The 22,440-nt window shown below is 41.9% G+C and overlaps 1 protein-coding gene across 1 annotated transcript in view; it reads left to right on the top strand.

Moving 5' to 3' along the window:
* Positions 1-22,440, top strand: part of LOC120532231 (collagen alpha-1(XXV) chain-like) — a 632,315-nt gene that overhangs the window by 411,382 nt on the left and 198,493 nt on the right. Inside the window, exon 5 of the mRNA XM_039758080.1 lies at positions 16,800-16,826. Coding sequence (XP_039614014.1) covers positions 16,800-16,826 — 27 coding nt within the window. The remainder of the gene's footprint in view (positions 1-16,799; positions 16,827-22,440) is intronic.

The following is a 22,440-nucleotide window of genomic DNA, read 5'->3' on the forward strand; positions in this document are numbered from 1 at the left end:
AAACAATCAAAAAATCAATACTTGTACTTGTGCTTTTAAGTTTGCTGCAGCATTTTTAGAGGAGCGTTAGTATCTTCTAAGCAAACAGCCTCTGTGCAAACGGCCCCTCTGCTCACATCTCTCCGTCAGGCAGAGAGACGTCAGAGAGAGAGAGCGAGATTAAAGCAACAATCAAAAATCAATACGTGTGCTTTTGTGCTTTTAAATATGCCGAGCACCGCAATAAAGCGGCATTTTTTTAGAGGAGCGTCAGTATCTTTTAAGCAAACAGCCTCTGTGCAAACAGCCCCTCCATCAGGCGCAGAGAATGTCAGAGAGGGTGAAAGAGAGGCAGAGACATGCAAACAATCAAGCACCGCACGGGAAGCATATCTTATAGCATTGAGGAGTTTTAGTTAATATGTAATACATGCTCTGATTGGGTAGCTTCTAAGCCATCCGCCAATAGCGTCCCTTGTATGAAATCAACAGGGCAAACAAACTGAGGATGCGTGTAGCATAAATTAAAAGACCCACTGTCTGCAGAAATCCGCGAACCAGTGAAAAATCTGTGATATATATTTAGATGTGCTTACATTTAAAATCCGCGATAGAGTGAAACCGCGAAAGTCAAAGCGCGATATAGCGAGGGATTACTGTATACATACAAGGAATTGTTCTGTTGTGTATATTATATTGTATTGACCCCCTACTTTTGACACCCACTGCACGCCCAACCTACCTGGAAAGGGGTCTCTCTTTGAACTGCCTTTCCTGACGTTTCTTCCATTTTTCCCTACAAGGTTTTATTGGGAGTTTTTCCTTGTCTTCTCAGAGAGTCAAGGCTGGGGGGCTGTCAAAAGGCAGGGCCTGTTAAAGCCCATTGCAGCACTTCTTGTGTGATTTGGGGTTATACAAAAATAAACTGTATTGTATTGTATTGTATACATACAGATAAATATACATATATACACACATACACATACATACATACACACACACACACATATATATATATATACACAGACACATATATACATATCTATACAGATCTACATATATATACATAACTACATATATACACACACACATATATATATATATATATATATATATATATATATACATATCCACATACTCGTATATATACACATATATATACATATCTACATATATATATATGAACATACATACATACATATATTTCTACATATATATACGGTATATAGCAAAATCCCCGTGCTTCGTAGCGACGAAGAACTGCTTTTAAATTTTTATTAAGAAGAAAAGAAAACCTTTTTAAACTGAGAGAAAATATCCCAATAACTATCTGTTAAGGATCTCTTTGTATCGCACGTTGTCAGTTCAGCAGTCCGGTTGTAATATGACCAAGCTGTGCACTGAGATTACTTTTGAGAATGCAACGTCTAGTTTTGTCCAGGAGGAAAGCAATGTTGCCTCAAATCAATGGCAACATTTTGTAGGGTGTGTCCCCCGAGACTTCTTAATTGTCATCGCGAAGCAGAGCCTTACTGGAAATTGGAGGCATTTGAATTGAAATGGGAGATCAGAGGGTATAACGGTGATGCCAGGAATACATTCAGAGTGTGGCGCTCTGCTGTTTTTTTGTGTAGCTGCCTTCACACAGCCTCTCCGCTGCTTTATAAGCGAACACCATATAAGGCCATCGTTTCTCCTTGCTTCATTGTTCTGTACTCTTTTATTGTTCGTTTATTACGATTCTTATAGTTATTGTGTAGCTATTCGAGACTTACTTTACTGTTCAGGTACCCATTTCCTTTATTTAATCCGCAGCTTGTACGCTATTTTTTGTTTGTAGATTTATTTATAGATATTTATTGATTCCCTGCCTGCTCATATAAGACGCTCTGCTGGTTTTTTGTGAAGCAGCCTTTCCACAGCTTCTCTGCTGTTTTATAAATGAACGACACATAAAGCCATCACCTTGTCAATTGTGTGATGCTTTTTTTGAACAGGTTTGATGCATGGAAGTGATCACTCGTACTGCGTTCAGTCAGTTCTTGTGAGCTGCTCTCTTGTGTGATGTTGCGATGTCCACGGCTTTATTTAATGTTAGCTAAGACCCGGCACTTAAAAGTTTCTCGCTACAGCAATTTTAACTCCGTTACAAAGTGATCCAAAGTCTCGTTTATACCTCGTGTCTTCTCATTAAACATATGTCGTAAATAAAGTATTCGGCGTTTTTCTTCAGCGCTCTTTGGGAGCTCTTCCTTCTTTTCTATGTATTGCGTTGACAGTCAGTTCACGTGTTTATGTGGGAGGCGTGATGATGTCATACGAAACTCCGCCCCCCCATGGCCATCGAGCTCAACTCCATTACATTATATGGAGAAAAATAGGTTCCAGTTATGACCATTACGCGTAGAATTTCGAAATGAAACCTGCCCATCTTTTGTAAGTAAACTGTAAGGAATGAGCCTTCTACCTACACGGAAGTTGGAGAATTAGTGATGAGTGAGTCAGTGAGGGCTTTGCCTTTTATCAGTATAGATAGATTATTTGAATGTCACCTTTTTCTAAGTTAACTTACAACTTTTGGGATACAATTAGTTACATTTCTTTGTTTTTTTTTTTTCAATTGGAGCACAGGCAGATGAGGTGACTTGATTATGTTCACATAGTGTCAGCAGTGGGATATGAACCGGGCCAAACCTCTCTGACGTCTCACAGCATCGTAACTGAACTCAGTATTGTCATCAGCAAGCGGCTCTGTAGCCTCCTGGAGGTGAAGAAAGCTGAGGTTGAGCCCAAACTAAAATAAATGCTCAAATTGAGCATCATTGAGGAAAGATCAAGTCTTTGGTCGAGCCCCATTGTTCTGGTTCCCAAGCCCGACAGAAGCAGAAGGTTCTGCAACAGCTTTACTGGGCTAAACCAGGTCTTCTGTTTCGATGCACTCCCCACAGCACGAGTTGCTGACCTACTTGAAAAGCTTGGTGTCGCAAGATATCGTTCCATCAAAAATGGCAGATTCCTAGTCTGGTTAAAAATGGCATCCAAAATGCAGTCAAATAATTATAACTTCGTGAAATATAATTCTGATTGCATGACAAATTTATTTTGTTTTTTTTTTGAGGACATGGAACCTGCAAATATATAAGTGTTAGGAAGCAAAAAAACTCCGACACACCCTGACCGCCCTTGTCCTTCTCTTGTCTTAACCAGAAAACGTGTACTTTAGTAAATGACAAACATTCATATACAGGAGGTCCTCGGGTTACAACATCTTGACGCACAACGTTTCGAGTTTGCAACGCTCACTCCCCTAAAAACTTAAAAAAAAATTGAGACATGAGAAGGAATAAAGGTAAAAAAAAATTTTTACACTCATTTTTTCTGTTACTTCAGTATAGTGTACAGGGCAATATATTTATGTCCTTTTCCTTTTTCTGTGGCTTAGATGTGTTTTTATGTTCTAGATTATGATTTTTCAAATGTGTTAAGATAGGTAAGTGTCTTAGGCTAGGGTGTGTTTCGACTTGCAACAAAATTCGGGTTACACCATTGTTGTAGGAACGGAACTGTGTCATAACCTGAGGACCCCCTGTACACAAAAAAGTCCAGTGAAATCACAGAAATCGTGGAGATGAGCAATGGTTGAAAGCCAGCCAAGTCCCAAATAACGAAAGTGATAGAAAACCCGAATTTAACAGTGCTATCTCTAAGTATTAGTCGACACAGTCTTACCGATGAATCCCGGTTAGCAGTCTGACAGCCCTGGCAAGCTGAGGGTGAAAACATCCTAAACACCTTAGTGTCGTGAGTAACAGGATTGGCTGTGATGATCTGTGGATGCCTTCGATGAAAGAATAGCAGAGCTCAATGTGGTGGGTCACGGGCGTTTTTTTCTTCTTCTTTCTCCTTCTTCCTTCTTTCAAAATGCACGGTTTTAGCTTATAATGTACAGGACCCCGGGACTAAACAGGAAAGCCCACCTCCTACAGGGTCAAGTGCAGTGCTTGGTGACGTCCTTGGCGAATCATTGAGGAAACTCTTTTTCAGGTACACAGTACACCCCCAAAATTCGCGGGGGTTACGTTTCGTAGAGTACCTGCGAGTTGTGAAAAACGGCGACTTTTGGATGTGGTTAAAAATGCCTATTTCTATAGTTTAAACCCTAAATACAGTATGACCCCAAAACACTTTAATTTCGTTGCAAACTCAGCTTAATACGTTAATACATTACCTAAAAAAATACCTTAATACATGACCTAAAAACAGAATGTAAAGGTAAACCCGTATACTGTACAGTACTGTGCTGCTATGTCTCCGGCGGTGCTAGAATGTAAAATACCGATGTTAGCGCTATACGTACTGTAATTCATGCAAGCGCGTTGTCTTTGGTATGTGCTGTCGTTTTCTTTGTTATAAGCAGAGTCAATACATAATAATTACATTTAATTAAAATACAGTAAAAAGTACGGGTTGCCGGCACGGTGGTGCAGTGGGTAGCGCTGCCACCTCGCAGTAAGGAGCCCTGGGTTCACTTCCCAAATCCTCCCTGCGTGGAGTTTGCATGTTCTCCCCGTGTCTGCGTGGGTTTCGTCCCACAGTCCAAAGACATGCAGGTGAGGTGCATTGGCAATCCTAAATTGTCTCTACTGTGTGCTTGGTGTGTGTGTGTGTGCCCTGCGGTGGGCTGGCACCCTGCCTTTGCGCCCTGTGATGGCTCCAGTAGACCCCCCGTGACCCTGTAGTTAGGATATAGCGTTTTGGATAATAGATGGATGGATGGATATATAGGTACTCACCAATGATGAATGACATTTGATGATGTAGAAGTAGCTGTGCAGTACGATGCAGAGGATTTAAAACTCCTCAGTTGGCACCTCTTCTTCAGGCGCTTCAGGAGGAGTCGTATCTTTGAACGGGTCTTCTTCTGGTGGGGTTTCGTGCTGGCTTTTTTTATAGGTTTCAGGGACATTGTGATGGGAAGTTGCTACATTGTCTCCTGTAGTGAACTGCTGGTACAATTTCCGTGCTTTCTCACCGATGATGTTACCGTCCAAGGGGATGTTTGGTGATCCACAATGCCAAGGCAGATTCCATCCTGACGATATTTTTATTCCTTACAGTCGTTACCTTTTTGGCACTATCACAGAAACTTACAGATACGGTACTCCAGATCGCTACTTCGTTCTTCTTTATGTAGCGTGCGGTGCTTTCATTAATGCCATAGTGGCACGATACTGCAGCATAGCTTTTTAGTTCCCGGAGCAAATCCAGTAGTTCGATCTTCTCCTGGAGTGTTTTAAACTTCTTCTAGAGCTTAGGCCAGAAGTCTTAGAAGGTGCAGGGCGATTCTGTAACATCGTGTGTGTTTAAAAATTACAAAACAATAATAAAATGGAAAACACGAGGACACTCAGCTGGAGTCGTGTCACGGGGCAGCAAACATGAGGACACTCAGCAGCAAGGAGAAATGAGTAACGCTCTCGGATTGGCTACTTTCACCATCCCAAACCGCGTTTCCCTCAGCGGTTGTTTCCTGTTCTCTCTACATCACAGTATCGTCATGATAAAAGCCATAAAAAATTGCGGAGGATATTTACGCTGTCCACTAACAATTAATAGTTGGGTTCTAAGGAAAAATCCGCGAATGACTCCGAGTCCGTGAACTCTGAACCGGGACTTCATGGGGGTCTACTGTATATACATTTTATGCACATAAAAAGGTCAGGCAAGCATTAAACCAACACAATGGACATTTTATGTAGCCCCGCTAGAACACAGTGATGTCCGTAGTGGGATTTGGGGCCAAAACCTCAGGGTTTGAAATCTAAATGTTTAAAACAATGAAGTAGTCACATGTACTAAGGCTAAAGGTTTCTTTATTTAGTCAGGTTTACACAAGAAAACATGAAATTTGCCTTCTCAGTTGCATCTAATAACAGAGAGAATGAAATAAAACAGACAAATAGAAACAAGAAAGGTTAACGTAAGGCAGTTAGATAATACATATTTACACACAAAAAAAAAAAAAGATTACAGGTGTGGATTATGTCATCCCGGCCAATATCCCCAGGCCGCCGCCAGGTAGAGCCCTCCCTGCAGCATGAAGGTGCCCCGAATGCCAGCAGGGAATTGTGGACATTGGAGTTTTCCTTCACAGACCTGCTGGATGCCACAGGGGCCCCTAGAGGACGCTGCGGGGAGGCCCAAGGACTGTTACATGCCCTATAACCCGGAAGTACGTCTTAGTCACAGCGACAGGGGAAATGACGTACTTCCGGGATGAAGAAGAGGACTTTTGAGCTGACCCGGAAGTGATAGGAAGTCACATGGACTGAGGGTACGGAAACACTTCCGGGTCAGGGAATATAAAAGACTGTGAAAGATCCAAGAAGAATGAGCTGAGCTGGGTGGCAACGCGTCTGGGAGTGGAGGTTTATTGATTATTGTATGGGGTATTTGTTAATAAGTATTATGGAGAGGAGGGTGCTTTGTGCACTTAATTGATTTAATAAAGTCAACTTTTGGACTTCTATCTGGTGTCTGGCATCTAGTCTGAGGGTTCAAGGGGATGACAGCGCCTCCTATCTGTCACACAGGATATATATCAAAAGCCTTAATCATTATCTCCGATATTTCTTATTGAAAAGTCGTATGGCACCAGGAAGAAAGGAGTTTGTGGAGCGATTTGTGTGAGTTTTTCAAAGTGATTCACTGAACTTTAGTTCTCCATGTAATGGATGTCTGTCATCAGTTGAGATGATTTCCAGTTTCTTTAACATTGCCTGCCCTCTGACACACACACACACACACACGCTAGTCAAATCATCTTCATCAGCCCCAATATCTTTAGCTGCATACTTCGTAATCTGCTGGAGCTTTTTTGAGTTTTGGTTTGTCAGACTATTAAACCAGGCGATGAAACTGAAAGTGATGACAGACTGGATCAGACTGCGATAAAAGGACAACATGAGGGCCTTGTCTACTTTAAATAGTTTGAGTTTATGGTGGAGAAATAAGCGCTGGTTGCATTTAGAGGATATTTTTTTTGAATTTGTATTCCAGTTAAGATTGTGTGGCAGATAGGGGGCGCTGTCGCTCCCTTGAACCCTTGTCTACGATTCCAGACACCAGGTAAAAGTCCCAATAATGACTTTATTCAAATGCCACAGTGCACAAAGCACCCTCTCCTCCACGATACTCATATACAGTGGGTACGGAAAGTATTCAGACCCCCATTCAATGTTTCACTCTTTGTTACATTGCAGCCATTTGCTAAAATCATTTAAATTATTTTTTCCCTCATTAATGTACACACAGCACCCCATATTGACAGACAAAAAAGAATTTTTGAAATTGTTGCAGATTTATTAAAAAAGAAAAACTGAAATCTCACCTGGTCCTACGTATTCAGACCCTTTGAACCCTCAGTATTTAGTAGAAGCCCCCTTTTGAGCTCATACAGCCAGGAGTCTTCTTGGGAAAGATGCAACAAGTTTTTCACACCTGGATTTGGGGATCCTCTGCCATTCCTCCTTGCAGATCCTCTCCAGTTCTGTCAGTTTGGATGGTAAACGTTGGTGGACGGCCATTTTTAGGTCTCTCCAGAGATGCTCCTTTGGGTTTAAGTCAGGGCTCTGGCTGGGCCATTCAAGAACAGTCACAGAGTTGTTGTGAAGCCACTCCTTCGTTATTTTAGCTGTGTGCTTAGGGTCATCGTCTTGTTGGAAGGTAAACCTTCGGCCCAGTCTGAGGTCCTTAGCACTCTGGAGAAGGTTTTTGTCCAGGATATCCCTGTACTTGGCTGCATTCATGTTTCCCTCGATTGCAACCAGTCGTCCTGTCCCTGCAGCTGAAAAACACCCCGACAGCATGATGCTGCCACCGCCACGCTTCACTGTGGGGACTGTATTGGACAAGTGATGAGCAGTGCCTGGTTGTCTCCACACACTGAGGAGAGGCAAGACACATGACAGCCCGCATGGAGTTTGCTAAAAGACACCTGAAGGACTCTGAGATGGTGAGAAATAAGATTCTCTGGTCTGATGAGACCAAGATAGAACTTTTTGGCCTTAATTCTAAGCGGTATGTGTGGAGACAACCAGGCACTGCTCATCACTTGTCCAATACAGTCCAATACTGACTTAAACCCAATTGATCATCTCTGGAGAGACCTAAAAATGGCCGTCCACCAACGTTTACCATCCAACCTGACAGAACTGGAGAGGATCTGCAAGGAGGAATGGCAGAGGATCCCCAAATCCAGGTGTGAAAAACTTGTTGCATCTTTCCCAAGAAGACTCCTGGCTGTATGAGCTCAAAAGGGGGCTTCTACTAAATACTGAGCAAAGGGTCTGAATACTTAGGACCAGGTGATATTTCAGTTTTCTTTTTTAATAAATCTGCAACAATTTCAAAAAAATTTTTTTTTTTTGTCTGTCAATATGGGGTGCTGTGTGTACATTAATGAGGGAAAAATGAATTTAAATGATTTTAGCAAATGGCTGCAATATAACAAAGAGTGAAAAATTGAAGGGGGTCTGAATACTTTCCGTACCCACTGTACTACACAATCCTACAATAATACACAATGCTCCAATTCCTAGACGCGTTGCCACCCTTCCACCCAGCTCAGCTCGCCATTTGGAAGCTCCCGTAGTCCTTTTATATATCCTGACCCGGAAGTGTTCCCAATCCCCAGTCCATGTGACTCTCAATCACTTCTGGGTCAGGTAAAAGTTCTTTTCTTCACCCAGAAGCACGTCATTCCTCTTGTCCACGTGTGATTCCGCGGAGTAGGGAAAATATCTATTATTCCTCCCTGCAGCATCCCCTAGTGGCCCCCATGGCATCCAGCAGGGCTGCATATAAAAACTACAATGTCCATGATGCCCTGCTGGTCTTCTGGGGACCTCCATACTGCAAGGAAGGCTCCACCTTGCAGCTTGGGGGTATTGGCCGGGATAAACGGCCGGCCATCCATCACAATTGTTATCTAGGTATAGAATAGAAGTATTTCTATTCAGTCACTATTTCTACCTCCTCTCCCAGAACTACAATAGGTGAACATACAGATCTCTGTCTCTTAATATCATATATCATTTCTTTGGTCTTTTTTATGTGATGGGTTGGCGCCCTGCCCGGGATTGGTTCCTGCCTTGTGCCCTGTGTTGGCTGGGATTGGCTCCAGCAGACCCCAGTGACCCTGCATTCAGATTCAACGGGTTGGAAAATGGATGGATGGATGGATGGTCTTTTTTACATTCAGAGTGAAAGAGTTTTTATTGCACCAGTTTACCATCCAGTCCACTTGGTTTAGATGGTGGCTTTCATCCTCCCCAGATATGTGTCCTATGAGCCTGGTGTCATCCGCGTACTTGATAATGGAGCAGTGGCCATTGTTCTGTGTCAGGTCACTTGTGTGCAGAGTAAACAGTAATGGTGATAAGACACCCCCCTGCAGACTTCCTGTGTTTGAATGAATGACTATTGAAAAAGTGTCCTGTACTTTAACTGTCTGTGAACAATTTAAAAGAAATTTCTGAATCTGGAGTTTAATAAATGGGTTTACATTCATACTGTTCAATTTCCCAATCAGTATATGAGGCTGTATGGTATTGTACGCTGAAGAAAAATCCAAAGATAGTGCTGTGACATATGACTATACGATCTGAAAGAGGTGTTTGTTTAGGTTTGGTTTCATTTTGAATTTTCCCATGATGCCATCTTGTTTTTGTATGGCCATGATGACATCATAAGTGCAAAGGTATAAAGGCTGATGCTGTAGTTAGCACATTGTCCAAGATGGTGAACTCAACCAAACAATTCTAAAATGGGTGCCATTGTTGGTATTAAAGGCTTGCTTCAAAGACTTCCCATTTTGGATTGGCATTAGGGCTTTGGCACACCTTAGCTTGGTTTTGGTCTTCCTGTTAGGTTTGGCTTTTCGGTCTTTTATTGCATTTTTGTGGGTTTTAGTTTTGTTTTCTTTATGTTGTACGTCACATGACTGTGAAGATTCCTTGGGCATGGATGGGCTATTAATTGTCTCTCTCTTGGTTTCAGCATTCCTATTGGTCAGGTTCCTCAGCTCCGTGGGTTAAACCAGGGGTCAGTCCAGTTACCTCTGGGTTTAAAGAAGGATCGGTGGATAATTCCAAGTTTGTGTTATAGTTAGTGGGGAAAACCGGGCAGTTAGGTTACGTTTGATTTTTGTTCCTGTAATTTCTGTTTTTACTTTCTGGTATACAGAGTTTAGAGAAAGTATAGGAATTGTGAAAACCTCGAGATTTTGATGAATGTTGATGTTTTATACCTTCCAGAGTCCAAAAATACCATTTTTGAAAGTATGTCTGTCTGCATGTCCGCCTGTTTGTGAATTATAATTCTGATTACATAATAAACATGACACGTGTATATTAGGGGGTTTTTGAAGGCAAGGAATCCAAGTGCAAGGGGTTAATATCTATACTAATAAAAGGCAAAGCCCTCACTGCTGACTCATCACTAATTCTCCAACTTCCCGTGTAGTTAGAAGGCTGAAATTTGTCAGGCTCATTCCTTACAGCTTACTTACAAATGTTAGGCAGGTTTCATTTCGAAATTTTACGAGTAACGGTCATAACTGGAACCTACTTTCGTACATATATACATCCATAGCCTGCAGCTCGGTCGCCATGTGAGGCGGAGTTGTTTCCCGCATCATCACGCCTCCCACGTAATTGAGTGCCTGCCCATATAAGGTCAATATTCGCGGGTGAAGGACTGTGCTTATGCAAACGAAGATGAGATGGTCAGGGAGACACGCTGCCGCTAAATATTCGCGGGCGAAGGACTGTGCTTAACATATTCATAAGTGCAGCAACTGTGGAAACTCTCTGACGCTGAACAAGCCTTTGTAGACATATCAATAGGAAAGCAAGGTGTAAAGCTTAAGTTTAAATTACGTTCATAGACACGCTACCGCTAAATATTCACAGGCAAATCCACAACTTAATACCGGGAATGCCTGTTAAACATCTTAGATTCACGAGTACCGATTTGGGTAGTGAACACTTCGATGAATGAAACCTGTTCAAAGAACGCATTACACAATTGAGAAGGCAGCAAAAGAATATGAAGCGAGTGAGGCATACGAGCATATTCATAAGTGCAGCTACTGCGGAAACAAAGCACAGTGTAAACCTAACGTTTAAATTAAGTTCATAGACAGGCTGCCGCTGACGTTTGTCATGCCTCAGACGAATACGATACTCGCGAGATACAAGTTTAATGAGAAGACGCAGGGTATAAATGATACTTTTGATCACTTTGTAGCAGAGTTAAAATTGATGGTGAAGGACTGTGCTTATGCAAACGAAGATGAGATGGTCAGGGATAGAATAGTGTTTGGCACAAACTCAGCAAAAGTGCGAGAGAAACTTTTAAGTGCCGGGTCTGAGCTAACATTAAATAAAGCCATGGACATCGCAAGATTGCACGAGATAGCACAAGCACAGCTGAGAAGCTTTGATGCATGTACTCCGAGCGGCTCACGTGAACTGACTTTGCAGGACTGGGAAAGGTTATATTACGTTCATAGACACGATAACGCTAAATATTCGCAGGCAAATCCACAACTTAATACCGGGAATGCCTGTTAAACATCTTAGATTCACGAGTACTGGTTTAGGTAGTGAACACTTTGATGAATGTAACCTGTTATCTTTTAACGGTTGACAAACACGGAATGTAACTTGAACACAACACATCCTCCAAATACGAACCTGATTGAAACAAATAATGATAATCAAATCCTTGATGACAGCAACACTGATAACAGTGACAAAACAATTACATTGACAATCATGTTACGTTATTTTTAAAATGTTTCCTTTTCTTTTAATAACTTCTTTAACACACTACTTCTCTGCTGCGAAGCGCGGGTATTTTGCTAGTATATCATAAAGACAAGTACATAAGCATTACACTACACATTTTGGGCCTGTGCAGGACTTGAAGCCTGTCCTTTGAGTTTGGGTTTAGGCCTATTTTAGGTTCACACTTAGGGAAGTCCCAGTCTGGCCTGTCCTGCCCGTGAACCGGCAGATAAACTTTATGAGAACATCTAGAAGATGCGTGTAGGAAAACCAAAATAAAGGGTTGAGAAGAAAAAAGGTCAAAACTACAGGGAAGTCCAGATCTAATTATGCAGATCCAGATCGTCTGGATGACTTTGATTTATGCGGGGACGATTCCAGTTCGGCGCAAAGCCGATTCTTCATGTCGTCAGTTCACACACTTCTCGATGGTCTGGGATTTTTTGGGTGATTTTCTATGTAATAAACTTAATAAGTTATAGCGTAATGAAAATTGTATAATTAGATCCGGACCACCCTATAGAGACAAAATATGAGGTTGAGACAACAACCAAAAAGTCAAAACTGAAAGTAACGTGCAAGTAGAGTTTGCAGGAGGCTTTTTGTGAGTGTTGTGGGGTACAAAGTCTGCAGATTTTTGTCTATATTTTCATTATATTTTGTTCAAGACAAAACAGATGAATTTAAAACCCAGGACACATCAAAGCGTATCTTCTTCCCAATTGCGCCTCACTTTTAAAACAGCTGTTCAAACAATGCCTCAGGCTGTCAATTGCTTTATAACCTGAGAAAGGATGGTCATCTGGGACAATAAGTTGCTAAATGGGTTTACAGCCTGGGAAAGGAAGACATGCCAGTAGGTACTAAGCAACATCAAAAAAAGTTTTATTGTTTGGGAAAGCAGACAGTGAATTCATTCGTCATTTTGACAGCCAGCCAATCGAAATATCTAACAATCACATCTTGCAAAACCCCCCAGTAGAATTTTATAATAAATATGCCTCGTCTGAAGAAGAGACGAAAACGTCAGGAAGAAGAGAACAGAGCGACGTCAAAGTGTGGCCGTTTCCATCTGATCATCGTTAAAGCCTCGTATGAACAACAGCGAGTGCTTGATCACAAGCCGCCTGCGACATTCATCCTTGTCATCTTTACTTTTTCGTAAGCTTTTTCTAAAGACTATATATATATCCAGACTTTACTATTAGTCCTGTTTTCTATTATTCTTTGTTCTACTGGTATTATTATTATTCTTGTTATAAATACTGCACTACTTTTAACTTTCTATGTTTTGTCTTCATGTCTATAGAGTTATTGAAGTAATAAGGCAGATTTCTTTGAGCACCTGGTTCAGCCGGAGGTTTGCCATACGCTCTGTGCTGTGAGGTTTATTAAGGCTGAGGGTGAGAACTCCACCCAATAGTAGGGAACGGGATGTGAAGTAAGGTATTCTTGGCTGATAAATGGCCAGCAGTCAAGGATGCTGAGTCTTTGTATGTTTGAATGTATTCTTGGATACCAAAAGTAATATTTAGGTCTAAGATATCTTTAAAACATTGTATGTTGTTTGTGCCGATAATAAGTAAATCTGTCGAAGTGTTGAAAGAGTAATAGGCTGTGTTATTCCTAACGCACTTAAGTGGTTTAAAGTGCTAGAAGTTAACCAGCTGTGTGTGTGTGTGTCATTCATGGGGCACTGTTGTGATGAGGGTCAGTGTTTGTGTGTGATAATCTTAAGATGTGACAGTAGTCCAACCTGGTAACTAATCTGATGAGTACACTCACCCCTAGGTAAAGGGTAAGTAGAGGCAGGCCTGGTTCTAGTGCTGAAGCCACCATCGTGACATTTAATTTTAGCCACCCCCTCACCCTATAATACCTTCACTCATTTTCTAAACCAGTGTATTTAAAATAAAAAATTTTTGCAATTTCCTTAATTTCAAAAAAAATTAAAAGAAAATTTCTTCGTAGGTAGAAGAAAACTTGACTTATGCATTTTACGAATCTGCGTCAAATTTAATTAATTCATCAGTAAAATTCCAATTAACACTACAAAAACCTTGATTGATGTGCTGCGTACTTGAGCTGCCACAATTCACGTGTTGTGACTTGCCCATTTTTCTTTGAAGCAAGTTACCAACATTCGATGGGAAAAGACGTGCCCCACGCCGAGCCTGCATTTTGTCTCGCTCGCCCTCTATGTTCGACTGCCTTCGTGCATGTACCCTTTGCACGACCGGCAGAACCGGGCCGGAGTAGAGGGGAGTACCACGGTAATACAGTGAGTTTAGATATTTGCAAATCAAATAAGGAAATAAATTCCTAGCCATCCTAAAAGATTTTGATGAATCTTGACGTTTTAGATCTTCCCGAGTCTGAAAATACCGTTTTTGAAAATGATGTCTGTCTGTGTGTAAACACAATCACTCGAAAGTGCTTTGCCCTCCGTCAATGAGATTTTGTACCCCTGCTTTAAATAAAAAATAAGGAATCCTATCAACTTTTGGCCCACTTCCAGCAACTGGAAGTGGTACTTTAACTGAATACTTTCGTGAGTACACTGTGGTTATAATTACAAGCAAGCAGATATGAAATTTTATATATATATTTATAATGATAACAAGCAAACAGATATGAAATTTGAGAAAAATGGCTCAACCGTTGTGGTAATATGCACTGCTGGCATTACCATTAATTAAATGAAATTAGTTTAGCGTCCTCTGCTGTGTAAAGAGGGATTCTTTTGTTTGGAGGAAAAAATGTATAAAGAAAGGAAACTTACCTTTTTTCATTTATATAGTGCAGAAAGACGTCTTTGTTGACGATATTAGCGTCTTTTGGGGAGTGTCACAGCGGGTCTCATGTAGACTGGAGAGACAGCCTTGCCATTGACCGGCCGGGATGGCATTGTCGGTACCCCACTCCTACACGCGTTTCCCGCGACCTCATTAACTCTAAAGGAGTAAAAGAAAGTGCAAAGCGTCGTAGTATTAGTTTACCGCGGTCTAGTAAAGGGATCCCGTATTCGTAGTTGTCTGGGCTGTAGCTCAGGAGAAGAAGGAAAAGAATAGAAAGTGCTTACTTTCACTTTATGGCAGAAGTGCCGTTGGCGTCTCAGAAGCCGGCACAGCTATACGCGCGCGCGCGCGAGCCGGCAGCTCCATTTTTATAGTAATTGTGTGGGGAAAGTAGACGGCGCTTTTCGCAAACGTGTTCACGTCATCGCGTACCTCGGGAGGGATGACGTACAGCGGTTTAATTGGTCAGCGTAGGGGCGCCGAATACAAAAGGGAATCGTGGCCTCTAGAGGAGGTTCTTTCTGAATAGATCTTCTTAGAGAAAGGTACCTGACAGAACAGCATTACGGCTTGTGCTTTGTTTTTGTAAATATTTTTTTCATATAAATATCTCTTGAATAACTTTGGTGGAGGTATTTATTGGGTTGTGGTTAGTGGTGCACTGTTTATTTTGTATATACACTTTTTCTATATTTTTGAATATTTTTGGGTGAATCCTGTATTATACACTGTTTGGAGGAGCAGCTTCCTGACTTGGATCACTGTGGAGGAAGACAGCTTCACATTTTGTTTTTGTGTATATATTTGGATTTCATTAGTTTGTGTGTATTTTACTTTTTCTTTTGGGACTTTCAAGTACCACTGTAAATATTGTATACAGTCATTTCTGGGCTCCATTTGATTGTTTTTGTGTGTCCTTTGCGGCATTGGACTGTGTTTTAATATATAAATTCCAGGGACATTATTTTTGATTATTTTCTTTAAGTGCACCTGTAAATAAAACCTCACTTTATTTTTCAAAAAACCCAACCCTTTTTGTGTCTGTGTCTCCCTGTCTTACACCATCATCCTGGTCACGCTCGGTCCCACATTCTAGACACCTAGAGTGTAGGCTGGTGATTCCAATTCCCACTACACGGGGTGTCACAACCGTAAGTCGCATTTTATTGAAACAACCATCCGAATTTTTTGTATCATTGAAATCTAAATGTGTACACGATATTAAAAATGGTATTCAATATAATGCATATTCTTTCAATAACTATTATTAATTTTATTTTAATTTACACCTCATCAGTTTATCAATAACGTGTAAACCTTGAACATGCCATGTAAATATAAAGATGTAATATGAACAATAAGCTGCTACGTCCCCGTCGTGTTCCTGGTAATACATTTAGTTTTATGATATTTTCTTTTTATTTCCGCCATCATTTTATCATAATTAAATGCAGTTTTTCCCAGAGCAGTTTATTGCAACAAATATTATATAATACTAACACTTTTTCTATGTTTTAGGTATAGGGTTAGGGGTAGGTTAGGGTTTGTAGAGATTAATGTCCCCCTAAGGCTATAACTCCTTTTATTTTACACATAATCTTGGTAATGCAAATGTAACGACCTCCCTAAGTGTAAAAATATCAATTTAATATGAAGTTTGATTATAAACGGAGATAAAGGATTGTGTATCGATATTATCAATTAGTTACGATGAGAAACAAAGAGATATGATGTCTGACAAATATGGCGCACCTCGAAGTGCTTCAGATCTTTTCCTCCAACTTGGTATACAAGGAAGTCGAGGAGGGCGCACTTCCTGTGTTTTTGGTGATGTCATCGCGCCGGCGTCTCCCGGTGTTTCTGTACTCACCATAATCCTTGGGACTTTATCCTTATTGCCTTTCTGGTTTCAAGCCTGTTACTTTGTGTAGCAGATGTTTCCTTTCTTCTCCTGGTCATTGTGCATCCCAGAGGTGTCCCAATCTCTGGGGACATCCCCCATGTCCGCTGTGTCCCAGTTTCCATGCCATGTGCTCAGAGTGAAGCAGCGGGCATGTGCCATGTGATGGACGTCTGTGGCACCTAACTTGGCATGAATTGTGTTGTTTTTCCACCTCCTGTGATTGCCAGTTGCTCATTTTTTTCTTCTCTCTCTCTTTGATTTTCGCAGGGTCCACCGGGTCCCAAGGGAGATAAGGTAAGGCGCTTCTCTGTTTTCAACTTATTTTGGTTGTGTGTGACTGGTGCCGGTTTGATCCCATGTCTGTCCTTGTATGTTCTCCCCGTCTCTGTATTTTGTTTTCCTTGGCGCTGCCACCTTCTGGAGTTGTACAGTGCCAATCAAAAGGCTTCACCACTTCAAAGTCCTCCCATTTTCTTGTTATACAACATGGAATCCCTGTTGATTTTATTTGGCTTTTTTAAAACTGGTCAACAGAGAAAGTCTCCATAATCTCAAAGTGAAATAAATGAATTAAATTCATTACAAATATAAAGCATAAAATAATTAATCACATGAATATTCACCCCTAAGTCATCACCGGTGTAGCCAATTTGCTTTAGAAGTCACAGAATTACTTCAATGGCGTTATGACTGAGAGCTCCAAGAACTCTTACAAAAATGGCCACTGGAGGGCGAAGTCCTGTCAAAAACCCCAGCTAGATACAAAAAGGGCCGTGCAGAATCTTCATAAAATAAAAGATTTATGATCACAAAAAGTCTCTGTAAGCACATGAAAATCTGCAGAGCATGCAAGGCAAATAGGAGTTGCCAGCCAGGACATTCCAGGATGAATGAGTCCCAGTACACAACCCAATGGCCGAGTCAGCAAAACAGAGCCAAGCCAAGAGCTCAGAATAAGTACAGCAGCGACACAAAGCCCACTCGCCACTCCTTTGGGTCAGGTTCCTCGGCTCCACGGGTTAAACCAGGGGGTCAGTCCAATTACCTCAGAGTTAAATACGGCTGCACCGTTGATATCCATCGGTGGATAATTCCAAACAAAAGAAACGTCTCTCTGTGTTATAGTTAGTGGCGAAAATCGGGCAGTCAGGTTACGTTTGATTTTTATTCCTTTAACTTCTGTGTTTTTTTTTTTTTTGGTTCTTTCATCGCATTAACGTCACCTGGGGCTTTAGGACTCACAATAACCCTTGTGTGTAGTGACACAAAGTGACGCTGACCAAAACCCCCTAGCACATTCGAAATAAACCGCCAGGAGCTGTGGGAGACTCTCTGGGTTTATAGGGCAGAAGAAGGGAATTCCTGGTGGTGACTGACCACTTGGGGTGGGGTGGGAGAGCCCACCCACAAAACACAAGGCACATAACAAAGATAGCTTAGATACAGAGACAAAAAAAATAAAGAATGATACATATAATCGACCTAAATAAGAGTCGAGAACAAACAGAAGAGACGCCAAACATGAATTTGAAGCCCACCCATGGGAGGTTAACCCCGGCTGAAACGTAACAAATGGAGATCACCTATCTGGGGTTTCAACTGGTGGCATCCGATAGGCTTCAGTTCCCCCACGACTCTACTCGGGGTAAAACAGATTTAGGAAACGGATGCATGTGATGGCATCATTTCCCATCATGCTCTTCCCCATCACCTACTTGGTTTTATACGCCAAGTGATAACTGCATTGGCACCTCACAGTGCTGGTTCCTTGGTCAGTTTCCTATCTGCGGTGACCTCTGTGAGGTGCTGACATGCTCTCCGCGTGTCCTCATTGCTGTCCAGACTGACAATGTTGGTTTGATTGACGAGTGAAGAAGGTGGGTGAGCGTGGGCCCTGGCAGTGCCACTGTGCCACTGCATGGCTCTGTCTTAGAAAGTGTGGATTCAGGTAAACCAGTTTGGATTGCCAATTTCTTTTCGGATCATCCACTGTCTGAGGGGAATTGACACGATCTTCCGGTGTCTTTATCACCCATGATATTCCAGGCTTTCTTCTTCCATCTCACACTGCAGCTTTTTTGGATTAACTGATGGTGGGTGTTCACCACTGGGCTCCTCCATCCTTTGGTATTGTGTATGAAAAGGTTAGGGTTGGGGTGAGAATTGCTGGAGGTTGATGGGTATGGAGGAGTTGATGGGAGGTGTCCATGATGATGATGATGATTGGTCTGATGGGATTAGGTTCATGCTCTTTGGAACCAGCGTCTCTAAAGTGGTGGACGGTCTCCATACCTGCATTGCTTCACCTGTGTAATGTAAACGTGACACCATATGGACCATAAACTTACATAACATGTTCTTCAAAGAAAATGAGCCAAAGACATCGAATCTCAGAATTTGTTGTAACTGTTAGTAGACTTGAGCACCAAACAAGAGTTAGCACTGAGGAGGGAGACCCCTACTGGCCGTACACGAGATGATGTCTGCTGATGAGGAGCCTGCTGAGCTTTTTGATGGCCAAAGCCAAAGAAAGTGGGCTAGGCCAACAGCCGAGACCACAAGTGGCATTCCTCAGACCCACCTCACAACCCACCTGACTGCCTACTTTAATGCATACCAACACTACTCTCCCCTGGGGGTTTCTACGCTTCAGTCACCACATTAAAGAAGAAATTGAGTCCCCTTGGTTGTTGGCCACCATGCTGGAATCCCAGAAGTCGGCATCACACAGGTTCTCCTTGTCTTTTAGGACAGCAGATCTCTGTACCTCGGGGCTTCTGGAATTTTCCACCCACTTTTATTGCAGTTTGACTTACCCAGGGAAGTAGAGTCCCGTGAAAAAGTCAGTGCACCCCAAGAAATGGTTGTGTGGACACATGAAGATTTGATCTTCTTTTATCTATTGACACATGTGATGGAATTCAATGGGAAATTGAATTTGGTGATCATTTATTCCAACACAAAAATAAACAGATAGGCCATTTCTCACATGTGGAAAAAGTGCCCCCCTGGCATTAACAGCTGGTAATGCAGCCCCCTTCATGTCAGCTTTACCTGTAATCATCTCTGGCAGAAAGCCTTTGCCGCACTCCTCCATGTAGCGTTGTGTGGTATAGCGGGTCCGCGGCTTCAGAAGAACGGCCAGTTTTAAAATAATCCGAAAAGCTGTGTCGGTCTCTGTGGGCGCAATCGCCCCTGGTCCAGAAGATTAAACATGGGATGATTAATGAATATGAACCTCGTCCGGTTGGAAATTAGAACATTAGAACACTCGAGACGAGAAGAGGCCATTCAGCCCAGCAAAGCTCGCCAGTCCTGTCCACTTATTTCTTCCAAAAAAACATTTTGAAAGTCCCTAACGTCTTACTGTCCACCACACTACTTGGTTGCTTATTCCAAGTGTCTATCGTTCTTTGTGTAAAGAAAAACTTCCTAATGTTTGTGCGAAATTTACCTTTAACAAGTTTTCATCTGTGTCCCCGTGTTCTTGATGAACTCATTTTAAAGTCACCGTCTCGATCCACTGGACTAATTCTCTTCATCGTTTTAATGCAGTCAGGTCACCTCTTAATGTTCTTCTGTTTAAACTGTAAAGGCTCAGCTCTTTGAATCTTTCCTCCTAACTCATCCCCTGTAGCCCTGAATCAGCCGAGTTGCTCTTCTCTGGACCTTCTCTTGTGCTGTTATGTCTTTATGGAGACCCAAACTGCACACACGACTCCAGATGAGGCCTCACCAGTGGGTTATAAAGCTTGAGCAGAACCTCCTGCGACTTGTACTCTACACGTCAAGGCGCTATATAACCTGACATTCTGTTAGCCCTCTTAATGGCCTCTGAACACTGTCTGGAAGTCGATATCTTAGAGTCCACTGCGACTCCTAAGTCCTTCTCATAAGGTGGACTCTCGATTTTCTGACCGCCCATTGTGTATTCAAACCTAACATTTTTACTTCCTGTGTGTAATTCTTTACATTTACTGACATTAAATTTCATCTGCCACAAATCTGCCCAAGCCTGTCTGCTATCCAAGTCCTTCTGTGATGATATAACGGATTCTAAATTATCTGCTAATCCGCCTATCTTGGTATCATCGACAAACTTAACCAGTGTGATAATAACTGAGACCGGACATTGTGAAAAAGGTTTGGGGCAGCCATCCGTATAATTTCCTTGGCTGCAAAAGACTTTTAGAGTAGAACAGAGTTGCTTCTTCGACTAAGTCCAAGATAGAACTGACTCATTGATGTTAAGATGGCGGCTTTAAAGGCCCATTATGAGAAGTGATGTCATCATAGTGGCCGAACCCGGAAGTGACATCATCGAGGGGCCCGGGACTGGAAGTGACGTCATCATAGGGGCCGAACCCGGAAGTGACATCTTCTGAGGCGCCAGAACCTGGCGGGATTTCTCTGGGAAGGTCTGCAGGGAACTGAGAAAGACAGTCAGTGCACCCCGCCACCTCCTGGTCGAATGGGGTATTACTGTTACTTAAGCCCTGTAGCTGCCTCCTACTGGCACGTGTGTGACACCAGCTTGTTCCTTATATTCCTATCTAAATAATTTATTATATTAAAAATGGCAGCGGCCCCAGCACTGCCCCCTGCTGGTCACCACTCTTAACATCGGCCAATTCTGATGAGGTTCCTCGCACCATCACCCTCTGCTTCCTGCGCCCATCTACAAACATCACCCTGAACTGCCACTTGTTTTAGTTTGATGCCCACCCTCTCCTGTGGCACCTTATCTCAAATGCTTTCTGAACATCCAGATCAATATTCTCATCTGCTCCACTCTGGTCATATTTTTTTGTTGCCTCCTCATTGAATTCCAATAGTAACAGAAATTGTCCAACAGTCATTATAATCCGAATGAAACTGGTAGATTCAATCAATCAATCAACATTTATTTAGTGCTTTAGAAAATGAATAGAAAAATAGAAGACACAATAAAAAATAAACATAAGTCAACATTAATTAACATAGAATAAGTAAGGTCCGATGGCCAGGGTGGACAGAAAAAAAAAAAAAAAACTCCAGACTGCTGGAGAAAAAAAAATAAAATCTGTAGGGATTCCAGACCACGAGACCGCCCAGTCCCCTCTGGGCAATCTACCTAACATAAGTGAAACAGTTCTCTTTGGATTTAAGGTTCTCACGGAAGGACTTGATGATGATGATGGTTACGTAGACATCAATGTTGGAGCATCATGATGCTTTGAGTAGGTGGAGGTGGCGCAGGCCGCCACCACAAAGAAACCGGAAAAAGAAACAGAAGAGAGAGTTGGGGTCAGTACCGATTTTAGAGCCACTGTGAATAGCTATTATGATGAATTGAACACACAGAGTATCAGGATTAAGTTAAAGTGAAGTTATGAGAAGGCCATGTTACAGTAATGTGTTTTCGGCAGTGTTTTAAAGAGCTCCACCATATCAGCCTGGTGAATTCCTCTTGGCAGGCTATTCCAGATTTGAGGTGCATAACAGCAGAAGGCCGCCTGCCCGCCTCACCACTTCTTTTAAGTTTAGCTTTTGGAATTCTAAGGAGACACTCATTTGAGGATCTAAGGTTACAATTTGGAATATAAGATGTCAGACATTCCGATATATAAAATGGAGCAGATTATTTAAGGCTTTATAAACCACTAGCAAAATACCCGCGCTTCGCAGCGGAGAAGTAGTGTGTTAAAGAAGCAATGAAAAGAAAAGGAAACATTTTGAAAATAACGTAACCTGATTGTCAATGTAATTGTTTTGTCACTGTTGTGAGTGATGAGTGTTGTTGTCATATATATATATATTTACACACACACACATAAACATATATATATATATATATACATATCTATACATATACACATATATACATACATACATATCTACATATATACACACACAGCCATTTTGTATC

The sequence above is a fragment of the Polypterus senegalus genome, chromosome 7 (assembly GCF_016835505.1).
Source record: "Polypterus senegalus isolate Bchr_013 chromosome 7, ASM1683550v1, whole genome shotgun sequence".
Taxonomy (NCBI): domain Eukaryota; kingdom Metazoa; phylum Chordata; class Cladistia; order Polypteriformes; family Polypteridae; genus Polypterus; species Polypterus senegalus.